The sequence below is a fragment of the Carassius carassius genome, chromosome 38, assembly GCF_963082965.1.
Source record: "Carassius carassius chromosome 38, fCarCar2.1, whole genome shotgun sequence".
Classification (NCBI taxonomy): Eukaryota; Metazoa; Chordata; class Actinopteri; order Cypriniformes; family Cyprinidae; genus Carassius; species Carassius carassius.
This window is the reverse complement of record NC_081792.1, coordinates 20915625-20931665: the sequence shown is the minus strand read 5'-3', so window position 1 is coordinate 20931665 and position 16041 is coordinate 20915625. Positions and strand designations below refer to the sequence as shown.

Genomic DNA, 16041 nt, shown 5'->3' with positions numbered 1-16041 from the left:
ACACAGCAAGTGCAGAATTAACACACTCATGAAACAAAAACCTCCAGGGCCAACACTGTCAAAGATAGAATTCTGGGTCAAAAGCTGCATGATTTCTACAAAAAAAAAAAAACATTTGTCTCTCTGCTATTACAGACTTTCTGCTTGTTCAAGGTAGCCCTCGTACATTCCCTTGAAACGTGACACCCATCTCACTAGAGAAACAACTGGTACTAGCACTAATTGAAATTGTGCATGCAAAGTGACAATAGCCGGGCCCTGGGCAGCATGGATTAGACCCTGAATGGAGGCGGATTCTTTGGGAACGCCACTGTGGAGGCTGGCGTGCAGATGAGCTCCCTGCATCTGCTCATTCAGCGAACTGAGAAAACACAGGATTGGGACCAGCCACTCACTTTACCTTTATCTAATCCTGTTTCTGAACCTCTATCACCACCTCTCCACCCCATGCTCTGCCTTTTGTTACCCATCCGAATAACTGTAATGTTATGTGTCGGCTTAATCTAGTGACCCACACTCGGTGTATAGCAGGAAACGGATGGGATGCATTTACAACTGAAAGCAGATTATACAAACTTGGCAGGCATTTCAAAGTTGAAGTGTTGATATGAGGGCTAAAATGGCAATGTTAACAAACAATAGCTTTAATTATCCCTCTGTCTGTAGAGTTTTTATGGAAATAGATTTGCTTGGCTGAAACCAACTTTGCACTTGTACAAAATGCTGAGCAAAAAAAAGAAAAATTCAGACACACACGTAACTTCAGAAATTCTGTATGCAGGGCTCGAAAGCAGGGACGTGCACAGACATTTTGAGGGGCAGGGGCTCAAGTGAAATAAAGGGCACTTCTCATAATTAGGTTTTTTTTTTTTTTTTAAACAAAAAAGTATATATGTATATATATATTATTACCGCAACTCTGACTTCCTTTTAAAAAAAAATAATTTACAAAGTTAATTAATTTTATCTTCCTCAAACTCACGCAATTGTTTCATTTTCAAAAGATGTCTACAAAATAATCAGTTCACAGAAACCATGGTTTCCTTAGTATTCACTAGGTTTATAGAGCAGCAAAGGAAACCATTCCACAATGTGCATGTTTTGAAAACATTTTCTATGCTTCTAGTTTCAAGCAGGGCCAGATTAACACTTTGTTGTACCCTGGGCAACAATATTCAAGGGCCCCATCATCACGACCCCGGGATCACCATAATATGGTCATATACAGAATATATTACTGTAATACACAGTAAATATACTCAATACTTCAAATTCTAACTGTCATCAGGTGTATTTTGATTTACAAATATTTAAATGCTCATAGAACTACAAATGCACTACCATGGCCCCCATCAAAGACATTCACTCACATATAATGCTATGAAAACAAAACACATCAGCATCTGTATAATCTGGTAAAATTGACCCACTACATTGAGAGGGAGGGAAATATCCTCCATTTTCACAAAAATGAATAAATAAGCAACCACTTTCAAACCATTGTTTATTTAACAACATTTATTCCCAATATAAATGTATTGAATTGATAGAGCTATAACAGAAGACACAGACAACACATCAAGAAACATTTTGGTCCTCAGCTCATTTTAAGCAGAAATCACCCTGACAGGGTGACCCTGTCTCCTCAGAATTCAACAAGGCAATCAAGTTATTAGTCCAACACAAACAATTTGAAATCTGCCAGTTATCCCTCCACAACAATATACAGCATTTTAATAAAGCTGACACCTCAAGGAAAAAATAAATAAATAAAATGCAGTATCACTATTATCTGCTCATAAACATTTTTATCCTAAGCTCATTTTAACTTGTTTTAAAATAGAACAACAACATATCACGGCACAATTAACCAGTTAAACATTTTAGTGCTACATAAACATTTAGAAATCTGTCAATTTCTCTGAAGAAGACAAGACAGAAATAAATGCTACATAATCTGGTAAAACACACAATTTTAGTCCTAAATAATGAGGAAGTGCATGTTTGAATTTGAAATGCCTTCATTTGGCAAACACATCTTACAATGGCTTTTTTCTGGACTTTGACTGTGCAAACTGGTGTATAACATCTTCCAAATCAAGGCCACTAACAAGTTCATGTCCAATAGCTAAAATAGAAAGATAAAAATAAATACTTCAAAACCTGGCAAAACACACAATTTTAATCCTAAATAATGAGGAAGTGCATGTTTGCTTTCATTTGGCATCTTGAAGAAAAGTCCTGGCTAGCTGAGTTGTCCTCGTCGTTAAACGGAAGTTGACTTAACAGAACTGTCGGCAACATTAACAGGAGTGAAGAAATGACCTATTTTAGGTATATACTTAAAATTTTCTGCGTTTCTGATGTCCTTTTCCTTTTTTAATTTCCGCTTCGCGCTCCCACTTAGCTTCTCCATGTCAGATTTTTATCTGTTGTAGCAACGCCTGACGTAACCCGCTCGGCGTAACATTTGACACACCTCATGCGGACTGACCAATGAGGAGAGGGTCTTAACTTGAGGCCCTCTCTTCATTGGTCATTCCGCATGAGACTGACTCTCAACCGCTCTCAACTCACGCTCAAAGTCATAGGCAGCGCAGCGTCTCTCTGTGCAGCGCAAAAGCCCGTGTTGACAGTTTGTTTAATATAAAGCGGGAGATTACCAGATACAGTATTTTGCTCGTGCCCTTGCTTCCCTGGGCCCTTTAGAGGTCTTGGGCCCCTGGGCAATTGCCCAGTTGCCCTTATGGTTAATCCGGCCCTGGTTTCAAGTATATATGAAGAGTTCAGATGCAAAAGCCTCTAAGTGCCATCTGAAATTTTCTTATGAGCTTTTTTTTTCAAGCTCGTATTTAAGTTCAGTAATTTAACTTAAATGACAATTAATAGGTAATTTTCATTGCCAGTAATGTGAAATAAGTGAACATAAACATACAAGCTTGATAAAAATGATCATTATTGAAGGAAATTTCAGATGGCACTTAGAGGATTTTTCATCTGAACTCTTCATATTTAGAATAACCTAAATAACTGCATCAAACAGAGGGGCGTGTTTTACTAATAATTTGTTTATTTTTGCACAAGGCACTACATCGTTTTAATTATTTTGGTGTTATCAGAATACATAACACTTTAAAATTAAACTTACCAAAATAATTGATTAAAAATTCAATAAAAGCCAATGGCATGTATGTATTTGTGGTGGTTTGGAATACTATTTTATAAAGGTTTCGAGGAAATAAAAAAAGTTAAATTACTTAAATAGTTAATTTATAAATAATGTTATTTTTAAAGCTTAATGTTAACTTATTTCTACTCAGTTTTATTAATGTACCAGATGCAGTTACTCAGATTTACTACATTTTTTAGAGTGTATCCTCCATCTGTTTGCATCTGTAGATTTCTTCTAAATTCACCAATTTAGATTTCTAAATTTCAGGGGGAAAGACTCTTGATGTAAGTCAATAACTGGGGACGTTCTGTCTACAAATTAGGCGTCAGCTAGTTAAAATGCGCACATTTGCATCTAATTGACAGGGAAATGCAGGTAAATAGGATAAACAAAATAACTAAAGCACATCACCTGGTGGTGATATATGCTTATTTTATTAACTTATTTTATTACATGGCTTGGTTGAATTCCAATGTAGAATGCGGCCTGTTATAACCAACAGACCGCTGTGCGGAGTATAACAGACCGTTGCCATGAAAAACAGAGCGTTGCTATGGACTCACAGGATTCTAACCGTAGAGACGGAGCGGACTATTTTCTTTAGCGGAAGCAATACAATCGGGTTTAACAATCGGGGGAGAGGGAGAGGGAGCGCTTCAGAACTCCTGACCTGATATTTAGATACTATATTTCAATAAATATATTTGTTTGACAGGGAAGCTGTGTGCAAACAGAAATATATATTATTTTTCAAAAATAAAAAAAAGCATCCCAGAAAAAAGGGCACTTTCTCTCCAGGAATAAAAAGGGCAGGTGCTCAAGCCCCCTTTCATGTCTATGTGTGCACGTGCCTGCTCGACAGTGCAAGCATTTCACTCGCATTTGTGACTAAAAATAGATGTGTACAAACTGAAAAATTGATTTAAGAGCATGAGTGTGAATTAAACATCCTAACGTACATGGCAGCCTATAACAAATTTATTAATTTCTTCAATTTATTTATGGAAAAACAGCGATACAGCCTCTTATGATTACTGAATTTTAATGCGCTTTAGTCTTCACAATAAATACAATAATTAACACTTAAAGACTTAATAAGCTATTTATTTAGTTTGAATCAAACCTAAACATGGCCTACTTATATATTGACTGAATCAGTATTATTGTTTGTAACACTTAACAGCTTCCATTAACATTAGTCAAATACATGAGTTAACATGAATTAACAATAATGCATTTATTAATCTTAGTTCATATTAATTTTAACTTTTATTAAAGTTTTTATTTTAGTAAAATATCTTAAATTAAGTTATTTAAACTTTTATGAGGACAGCACTGTTTTTTACTCACTAAATTATATATTGTGATAAACTCATATACAGTACCATGATAAAAGCTTCAATGACTATTGTGAAAATTTTATACTGTCACATACAATTTAATAGGACAAAAGTAGTTACATAATTAGCCATTAAATTTAATTATTCATTTATTAATTATTCAATTCAAAATTATTTAAAAACCTTGTGTACTTTCTGTATTCTGATAAATTAGATAATTGTGTTTGTCTCCTTATATCCTCTTATTAAGCTAAAACACATCATTTGAAAAATTTGCATTGTCCCCCTAATTTTCTTTTTTTTATGCGCTCCTTGTTGAAAAAGGTAAGCGTCAAGTCCTGGTATGATCAAATTGAATATTTTAACAACTTTACAGTGATAAAATGACCAAATTTTTTTTTAATAAATAAAATGCAAAAAAGCAGAAAAAAAACCCAGAAAATATTCATATATATATATATATATATATATATACACACACACACACACAAGTCGTGAAAATAGAATTGTGGTACTAGATTATCATCAAAGCTCTTATTTAAACCACTGTACAAACTATTTTTACCCTTGAACAACACAAGGATAGATATTATCTGCAAAAGACAAACTTCTGAACATTTCCATCACTCAATATATAATCAGCGTTAAGATATTTGTATACAGTATGGGAAAAGACACAGCTGCATATGGGACGTTTCAAGATGAGAGAAAAGTCACATTGTATCATGACATTATGACAGCAAAGTGGAATGCATGCTGGGAATATTGAAATAGCGAGGAATCTTTTGAACGACTGGTGTCCTACTTACAATAGATGCCAACTGTGACATCATAGATAAAATGCAGCTCGGTCATGGCCTTTTGGCCTCGGTCATCAAACATTTAATTGTGATTCGTAAATCACAATGCAAATCCAGCAGATATAGTAAAATTTAATTATATAAGTGTAATAGTTTAAAATCCTATGCATCACATTGTATGATTAACCAACCGATGCAAAGTGGAACAGCTAAAAGAGAACAAAAAAAGGAAAAGAAAATCAGACAACTTTGAAACAGAGAAGTGAAACATCGCTGAGGAGCCACAGGCACAAGAACTAATTTTAAAATTACACTGTAATTTCAAACCACTGCATAATGAAATCTGACATACCAAGGAAAAGTCCCTTGACTGGCAGCATCATTTGATTTAAAAATGCAATGAAGAGCTGAACCATATTCAGTGGTCACCAAGTGGGAAAACCTGTCTAAATTCACAAATGCAAATCCTGCTTGTCCTTAAAAAAAGCACATGATGCACTTTATTCTTACACTAAAGGAGACTCAGACTTAAAAGAATCTTATATCTTGAGTGTCACTATGATGGTCGTACAACTAATTTTAATTATACCAATGATTTTTCACACAGACAAGTACAACAGCAAGAGTTACCATATCACAACTGAAATAAAACAACTAGAAAATTACTTGAGAATTTATACACTTAGCGAGGAGAATAAAAATTCTATTATAAGGCTTTAAGATTATGTCAGATCTCACCAACCCATCTCCTCTACTGCTCGCCATCACTTTGTTTTTAAGGTCTAGAAAGCATTGACCTCTTTTTCAACTCTCTTAATTTTTTTTTTTTGTTTTTTTTCAGCGCGATATGCTTTAACACCATTGGCTGAAAAACTATGGTGATAGTCAGAGGAAGAATGTGTAACGAGTTTGTGATTAAGTGATCCTTAAGGAAAATGGGAAAAAAAGCATTACAACTAATATTACGACTAATATTACATACATATACCAATAAATATTATATATGTGTGTGTGTGTGTGTGTGTGTGTGTGTGTATATATATATAGCCTATATATAGCCTATATATATAAAAGACAAAAATATTGTAATGCAAATGTATACATTTATATTGTAAAAAAAGAAGGTCAAACAGCTTTCCATGATCATAAGGATTGTATATATTTTTAATTACTTTAGTTGCTTCATTAAAAGCTCCAGCTTAATATTTGAATTACAATTACTGTCCATATTACATATTATTAAAAAAACCTGCCATATTTAAATGTAAATTAATTATTAGGCATGTAAATATTTCAACATTTTAGGCAAGTCTGTGGAAAACAATACAATAAAAAATAGCCCCTTTATTCAAGTGACATAATTAATATATATATATATATATATATATATATATATATATATATATATTAAAAACTATCTGAAATGTAAATGTCAGTACAACTTAAATGTAAAAAAAAAAATAATAATAATAATAAAAATGTTTTGATAATATGGTTTATGTTGCTCCATAATTTTTTTTTATACAGTTTTGCCAAAGTAAAAATGTGTAAATTGTATTGTACATTTTAATTATTATAAGTACATCGCACTGTTAGAACTGCCTTACTGTGTTTTGTACTAAATACCCTATAAAACCTTAATCCAAACTACGCAAATAAATAAAATCACCTGCTTTTAGAATTTCCAGGCCAAATGTACAGGTTTGTGTATCCCTATATTAATCCATTACATGACAATACACCCAAGTATCATTAAACTTGAGAACTAAAGCCACAAGAGGTTCCTGTAATTACCAGTAATGCCTTCTTAAAATCCATTGAGCATAATTCACTGGACACAGACACTTCAAACGGGGTCTGAAAGTGTAGTCAGCGAATGATGATAAAGAACACTATTTGGTTGTTTTGTAATTGTATGCTCACTGAAAACCGCTTTCATTGTCCAACATGCTGAGTCCAGCATCACCATTTTAGCTCTGAATACCCGCCGCACACCAGCTTAAAACAACACGTGAATGTGTTAAAGACGAAATATTAATAGAGAAAATAAGATTTGTATATCTATAGAAGGGGTTTCGGTGTAATATTTCACCTCTGAAATGACTGTACAAATAAGGGGCGCGAATCTCATGCATGGCTCGCGCAAGCACAGATATCAGCGCGTGGGATAAAAATAACCGTTTTAATGCTCCTGTTGTATACTTAAAGATTATAAATATATTATTTCTCCAACCTGTAAAGTAATTAATCAGATGCTCACCAAATAAATCACCAAATAAATTCGTTTTTAAGCCACCTGTGAAGATTTTACAATATAGTTTGCCTGGCAGAACAATCCCTATCAAAGGAATAGGCTACGTTCCTGTCAGGGATAATGTAAATTAACCGTTAAAAAAAGTCACACTTTTCCGAGTATCGTTCTGCATTCATTAATCGGGGAAAATGGTTTTGTATCTTATTTCTTGGATGACATTCAAAACTAACGTTCCGTGACCATAAACTCTCTGTTTGTCGGCAAAGATGCTGGACTCGCTAAACAAGGGGAGAAACGTCTTACCTTCAATAGCAAGGACCGAGGGTAGTGTCCATAAAATCCATAGGATATCCATAATTGGTTTCTTAGGGATGAAATTATATAAAGTCCAGACATTCAAATAAAATGAGCCCTGAAAGCCATTTATATAAGACGCTGGCGTAGACTGGCAGACTTCTGCCTTCCGTTGAATGAATACGATGCCATAAACACACTAAAATCCTAAGCGAGTTTGGACGAGACCAAAGGAGTCAGACGAGGGGGGACGGTGGTTAGGAGCGCCGCTTGAGATCAGCTAGAGAATCAATGTGTATAAGAAAAGTCGCTTTATAAATTAGAAACAGACTTTTAAAGATTATTTCATTCATAAGAATTGACCCGAGTCGATTCCCGTCGGACAGACTATAAAGGCGTGAAGCCAACCAACCCGAAAGCACAAATGTATTCCGTCCCACCTGTCAATCAATGCAAGAGCGTAACTATTCAGCCTTATCAGCGGATGCTCGGTAGAAAATTGTGACAATTGGGAATACAGGGTAGGTGTGAATTTAGACTGACTGTTATGTGATGTATAAAGATTTATAAAGAATAACTGAAAAGTATGTTTGTTGCAACTGCTTTAATGGTAAAGGAATAGTCTGTCGCCTTCGTTTTTTTTCTGTTTACCACATTCTTCATTAGAAAGGAAAGGTAAGATGGCTTTTAAAATTACTGTCAAACGATGGGGATAAGTAATTAAAATGCCAGGAAGCGTATAAAGTCATTATATGCGTTTTGAATAATAGTTTCTAGCGTATTTACTTTATTAAATTGCTTAAAAAATGTATGGGAAAAAAAATATATATATATATATATACATTTTTAAATATAGAAACAACTTTTAATGTACAAAAATAATTGTCTGGCAAGATGGGCATTTGGACCTTAGTTTTAGGGACACAGATGTTTTATGTGTAAATCAATGAGAGCAGATACAATGAGATACAATGTGTCTGCCAGCTGTGACAGACTCACTAGGCCTCATTTGCAATTTTAACAATGTGTGTGTCCAACAGTATTTCCAGTGTGTTTGTGTATGTGCCTATAACAACTAAAGTGCAGTGTAAAAGGTCAGTCAGACTAAGCTGATAAAAGTACAGCAGAAAAGAAAAATGTATTTTTTAAATCCAAAAATACTAGCCTACATGTTTGTAAACTAGTTCTACAATATAATATAATAAATATAATAATGTAAATTAATTTGTCCCTTAAAAGGATAAAAACACAGACTTTAGACATTGTAGTGCACATATTTGTTCAAACAAGACATTTTTAGCATGAATTTAAATCTTCCTCCAGTGAACACTAACCTTGTGATGGAAGAATCATGTTATTTTGCAATCACTTATTTCAGACAAAACAGTGTTCTGGCAAGATATGGAGGTAATATTTGTTATGTGAATAAAACAATCACGGCATCTGTTCATACTTTTCTACTCGCTTCACTAAATTCATTTGCAATTTAATAATATAGTATACTGTAACACAATAGCAGATTTTGTGTAGAAAGAAAGAAAGAAAGAAAGAAAGAAGAAAAAGACCTGTGCTCTCTGGTATGTAAGGCTTTTTTTTTCTTCCCTACAGCTCAGTTGACTCTTGAAAATCTCTCAAAAATCTGGAGGTAGAGTTATCTGATCCCAGCTGGTTGTACTACACATAGCGGTGTGCTGTTACACATCTTCAAATCACTATACAGAATGCCCGGCTTAAATAAGTAGTTTGTCGAGTCTTTTAAATAAAGTAATAGTAATAATAATTATAATAATAATAAATAAAATTAATTAAAAAGGTCACTATAAGAATAGTGCTGCTTGTGAAATTTACAACTGGCAAGCACTGGTGTTTTTTTTATGAGTTTAAAAAGAAATTCTTGAGAGAAAAAAAATAAGTACTGTACTTGATATGGTCATCAGGCAAATATTTTCTTTTTCTCAAACTATGTTCCATTTCCTACAAATATTAGTTTTCCGATAAATTATTGAAAAAACAGATCTCTGTGACAACAGTAAAATCTATTACTCACTGGTCTCTCAGTAAATTGATCTTTACAAAAAAGCAATAGCACAGAAATCTCACTTTTGCTTTGTTGTTAAATCTATTTCCCAAGTGGATTTACTCTAAAGTAAGAATGTGGCCTGAAAACAAGCTTTGATTAATTTCCTCCACTCACTTTAAAGCAAGTCCCATTCGAGCAGTTTTATCGGTACATTAAGAAATGACAGTTGCAGGTATGGTTTTTAAAAATGTGAAGAAAAAAAAAGCAGCAGAATACAATCCCTGAAACACTTTGTTAATGGATAAGCTTTTTGACCTGTCAACTGTAATAGTCGATAATAGTCGATAGTTGATAATAGTCGATAATAGTCGATAGTTGAATTTAAGTGCAATTGTTTGCCAAGCCACAAACAGAATTTAGAAATATTCCTTAAAGCAATATACAGTACTACTGATTTTCTGTCTCAGCAGCTGGTGGTGTCATCCAAATAATGTTAAGCATAATAACAAAAAACTGGCTCACAGGCAGAAGGTAAATTTCAGAGAAGCCCACAAGCTGATTTTCTACACAGATGGAATGAAATGTGTTGTTATAAGTGACAGTAGCAGGGCATGGGGAACAAATTTGAGATTAATGGCAGCTGACACTGCTTTAACCATTCCCTACGAGGTCACAGAATTTGACAAAGTAATGGTCTGACTTAGAGGATCACAATATATCAGAATGCAGATATCGACTTATAAGGTGTCTGTCTAAATAACCCAAGTCTTGCGGGCAATGACGGGAATAAGTTATTCTGTTCCCTGTTATTGAATTTGAAATCTGCATTATGTTAGTCTGTGCTCTCATGGAACAAAGCTGTTATTGTAATATAAATAACTGGTAGTATTTTACTTGAAAATACCAGTCAGTCTAAGGAAAAATATCAAAGGATATAAAAGTACACTAACCATGGGAGACTGGACTTTAATACTTTGACTTATGTCTGCTGGAATATCAAGCAAGAAATGTTTTAAATTATTTTTATCACTTCCCGTATGGAAAATAATGTGTATTGTGAATTGATAGCATTCTCTAATATCACAGTACATCAAAGGGAAAACTACCGTGTGTGTACGCAGTCTCTGGAGGAGTCATTTAGCCAGCTAATTTTTTAAACCCACATTATAACATTAAAATTGCATAAGAACATTAAAATCCAATCAAGGATTGGTTTTATATTAAAAACGAAATGGCCTAATTTATTTATATTGTTTAAACTTTAAGTTTTTGGACTGTCTCATGCATAAACATGTTTAGCATAATGTTTATAGCTACATGTGTTGTGTTGGCTCTGCACTTCATTGTGTTTTTTTTAATGCAAAACCATGTATAACAAATAAATAAAAATAAATTAGTATCAACATTTTAGCACAACCATAATATTTAAATTGAAGTTTTATTTTTATTTGCAAAATTAGAAACTTGATTAACAAGTATGTCACACACATTTCATCAAAAAAAAAAAAAAAAAAAGTAAACCGTAGAACATACAATCAATACAAAAGCATAATATATAAATAACAATATATTAATAAAATTTGCTTTGGTTTTCAAACCAAATTCAAGTTCAGTTTTGCACTTTTTTGGCATATATTTTGCTAATTACAGATCAGAAAATGAATGAATAAATAAATAAAAGATAAGCCAATCGTTGGGCCCAAAAGTTTAACAAATTATTCAAATAAACGGAATCTGATAAAATACTTAATGTGTGACCTTGAAGCCGCTGAAAAAATAAAGGTGAAGATTGCTTCAACAGTGCCACCTAGGGGTGGGGAGTTACACTTCTCTCTTAAGAAGAAGTGCATTCTTGACTCTAGTTTATCAGATGTAGTCTAAAAGATAGGTTTATTTAGGTCTAAAAGATAGGTTTATTAAACTTTAGGTAAAAGTAAATAATGTTATTATTTATTCAAGCTGGATTTAAGAAGAAGAAAAAAAACACTTAATGGAGAAAAAAAACTAAATCATCTCAAGTACTCATATATCATGCCTCAACAATAAACTTTAAATCAATTATTTTCAGCCATGACACACATACCTGTATGCAAAATCCCACATTTTAAGTTCAGAATCAATGTTCTCCTTCTGTTCTTCCAATCGAAAACAAAACCATTAAACAACCTTTTAGATTACGTTCAAGCCACCCTTATCCGCATTTTGTTATTGGCATGGCTGTCTGCAGAACTTAATGAAAGTAGGCTTTAAAGTGCTTTTCTGTCTGTAAAGTATGTGTGCTTGATCTCTGACCTTTGTGTCAGATCCTGGCTGCTCTATAATCTGAGAAGACTCTTCAGATGTGAATAAACCCTCGAGGGACGCTGTTTCACAGGTCAGAGAGAAAAGATAAGGTTTTCATACCGCCACTTCACATTCAAGACTTAAAACTAAACTTGGGCTTGACACGAGGCATATACCACCTGGGATTTCTTTTGTGGTTACATCTGTTTTTCCCCTATTTTAATGTGATAAATGAGCCTCTCCGGCGATAGGGGTTGAATATAATGTGCAAATTTGAATGTTAATGAATTATATTCTTTCGAGTGAGAGCAATAATCAAACCCATTGATATACAACACCAGCTCTCTGTACTTCCCATGTGGTCAGGTTTAGTTACTGCTTATCCTATTCATTTAGTTACTGCTTATCCTATTAGCGTTTCAGTGACTCGCTGCCAAAATGTGAATTTAACCTAGGCTGTGCAGATTTAATCCTAATGCCAACAGTCCTGTCCCATTTTAATTAACTTATGGAGAATTATTACCATGCGAACTTATATGAACAGAGTTACAATAAAAGACAAAGGAAAAAATGCAGTAAAGCTATCTGTGTGAGATCAGAGCTCTAAATTGGAGCAAAGTCATCCCTATAAGTACGTTTTAACCATTTTTCATTACCTCACGTTTGGGTTGTTATGTCACAAGAATGCTTTGTTGAAGCACTCAGTCACCGTGTAGCATTGCATCTTTATCCATTTATGAGGGAGGAATGCCTGTGTTAAAATGTCCCGGTGGCCCACACCTCACAAATCAGCCACTGCAATCCAGGACAGGGCTTTTATCACCGAAATGTATCCAGCTCTGTTACGGAAAAACATAGCCTGTGCTAAAATTATTCAAATGAAAGTCATAGAAAGGCAAAAGGCACGTTTCAACGTTTTCATTAATCATATGTCATGTCGTCTAGGCCACATGAACACCACAAAGAACTTACTCTAATTGATACAGCTTTCTTCATAATAAAGCAATGATTGCTCTAGCAGCTATGCCGGTGGACGTACTGTATACAGCCCTAAAGAAGAGTGGCTTTCATTAGCCACACAAAACACAAGCTCCCTGTCCACAGCTTTGTTCACTTTCCAAATGCAGATTATCCAGAATTCCCTTGCAAAGCTCCTGTGCATCCTGTCAGATTTCTTGTAGCGAAAAAATATAATCCCAAGAAGGGGATTTTCTCGTGTGCACCTGTGTGCGCATGTCAAATGCCTTATGTAACTCTAGACAAAACATGTGCGTTTGTTTCAGTGAAAAGCCGAAGCATATGTTGATTTTGTGGAGGACACTTCAAGCTCCTTAAATTTTCATTTGAAGCAAATTACTCTGATTGGAAGATTGGAAAAATTACACTGATAATTCCCATTAACCCTAATTCTCTAACTCACGGTCTGACAAAAAGATTCAATGAACATTTATAATACTGTTCTTTAAAAGCATCAAATGGTTGCAGAATTTAAAATCTTATGTTAAATTGTAGTCTAAGTGGCCTTGTTTAAAACACAAGCATGTTTCTCTGTCCAGGATATTATGGAAAAAGCGGCCACATCTAATTTAATTTGGATGCAGATGAAGAACAAAACTTTTTTTTAATAACAAAACATCAAATAAATAAAAGATGGAATTTTATTACTTTTACTGTAGAAATTGTCATGCAACTGCAATGTTTTTATTTCTGGTCGATTATCAAGCTAAATATATACAAATGGTGAAGCAGCACAGTGAACTAAAAGATGAAACCTTCCATGTGTCAGTCAAACCATTCATATCCAATACATTTCCATGAACTTCCCATAACTGTCACTAACGACCCATGATGTGGAACCCTTAACACCTGCCTACACAGAGAAAGTGTTTAATGAAAATGTGTTATATTTAACGATTAGATTTAGCAGACACACATTTAAGCTGATCGGTCTGGCCATCTCCTTGTTTGCTAATACCAGAGCGCACAGCTTTCAAACAGATTCCTAACTCTCGGTATACTAACTCTCTGCAAATTCAGTAACTATTCATTTTGTGTTGTTGTTCTTCAGGAGATTATTACTGCACTACATCTAGAAGATACTTTCCTGATTTACCATCAGGCATGTGGAACACTCATTTTTAAAGACTACTTCATGGTCAGAGTGCGGCTGGGTGCACCCATTTCTTACTGGTACCACATTGACTATAAAGAAATACAGCGTTGTGCTAGGGAGCTCTCTGCGGATGTTTTATTAATGGAAGGGGATGACAGTGTTATGGCCAAGGCAGAGACTGGCCCCTTTAAAACCACAGCAGCAGCATTTTCTGAATAATTTCAAGGTGTTTAGGTGGTGCCTAGACGTGAATTATTGTCCTGATTTTCTTCAAATGGTCATACTTCAAAATTATTTATGAAACTTTTTATTGTTGAAGTTACTCATTTATTTATTAAAACTTTTTTAAAATTAGAAGAAAAAAAATCTTATGATTTTTCTTTTCAAAGCTCTTAAATAAGTGTTTAAATAATGGAATACGTATGTGGTACATTTGGGTAAATAAATTATTTTAAATGAACAGAAATTTTCATAACTTATATTACCATCGACTGAATTTCTAGCATGATTTATTTAAAAAATATTATATATGTGTGAATGTATGTGTGTATATATATATATATATATATATATAGTTTTGGGGAGTAATTAGTTATATGTAGTTTATATAGTTATATATATGGTATTATGTAATTTAATTAAAAAAATTAAATAAAATGGAACTGTAATCCATTGTGGTTACTTAAAGGGGCCCACATCTGTTTTTTTTTCTGAAAAAAAAAGCTAGCATGTGTTGAATAATATACATTGTTAGCTTTGCCTGTTTTTGATGTGCATTATGCCTCTTGCTATTTAAAGCAGCACATGTCTGCCAACGCACATTGTCACAGAAAGTTTTAGGTTGCCACTATGGCGAATGATATAAATGCATTCCAGTGCTGGAAATGTAAAAATCATTTAAGAAAAAGGTGCAAATATAACACATCAGTGCAAAATATATTTGCCGACTATCAAAATGGTGTGGCAGGCGAGAGTAGGCAATGCCTTTCCTAATTTATTTAATGACTGCTTACAGTTAACTGTAGGCTTAGCTGCATACTGATGCTTCCTCAAGTTCAACATTGAAAACCTTCAATGTCGATAGTATTTTGAAAATGATTAATGGATGAAAACATTCGTTAGAAATGGAGAAAAAGAATCAAAAAGTAATCACTTACATTAATAAAGTCATTTAAATAGTAATAGTAATAAAATTTTAAATAGAGTTTTCGTAATCTGTAACCTATTACATTTCCAAAGGCACTAATACACTTCCTTCCCAGCTATTTTTGGGAAAAATGAGTCTAGAAGAATAACTTTGTGTTTTAATAATAATGGAATAAAAAACATTTGTATATAGACGCAATCATATATATGAATATAAATTAAATTACCATTCCTTATTACTAACTTATACTACCACCACATGATTTTTAAAATTCACAATATATTTGTGTAAATTAGTAACTTTATTGATAAAAATTACTCGCCATTTCCCCCAAAATACTTATATTTTCTGTATTATAGAAATTCGAACTGTAAAACTACAGTTTTACTTTATTTTTAGTAATGCATAAAATTTTTATTTATTTTTCTTGTAATCTTTTTTTTTTTTTCTGTCCTTTGCTGCACCGATGCTTTGCCAGTATTGTGCCAATAAAGTACTTATGCACAACATTATACACCTACTCAATTGTTTGCTTATACTATTAAAAACATTCAAATAAAATTTGTTTTAATACAATTTCTGGTTCGGCATCCTTTATAGATTGAAATATTAAAAATG

At 33.5% G+C, this 16041-nt stretch overlaps 1 protein-coding gene across 2 annotated transcripts in view; it reads right to left on the bottom strand.

The window, feature by feature from the left end:
- LOC132119553 (ephrin type-B receptor 2-like) overlaps positions 1–8038 on the bottom strand; it is a 171926-nt gene extending 163888 nt beyond the window's left edge. For both annotated transcript variants that reach the window (XM_059529616.1, XM_059529617.1), the window contains exon 1: positions 7870–8038. In XM_059529616.1, coding sequence (XP_059385599.1) covers positions 7870–7921 — 52 coding nt within the window. In that variant the 5' untranslated portion in view covers positions 7922–8038. The remainder of the gene's footprint in view (positions 1–7869) is intronic.
- Positions 8039–16041: the final 8003 nt, after the last annotated feature.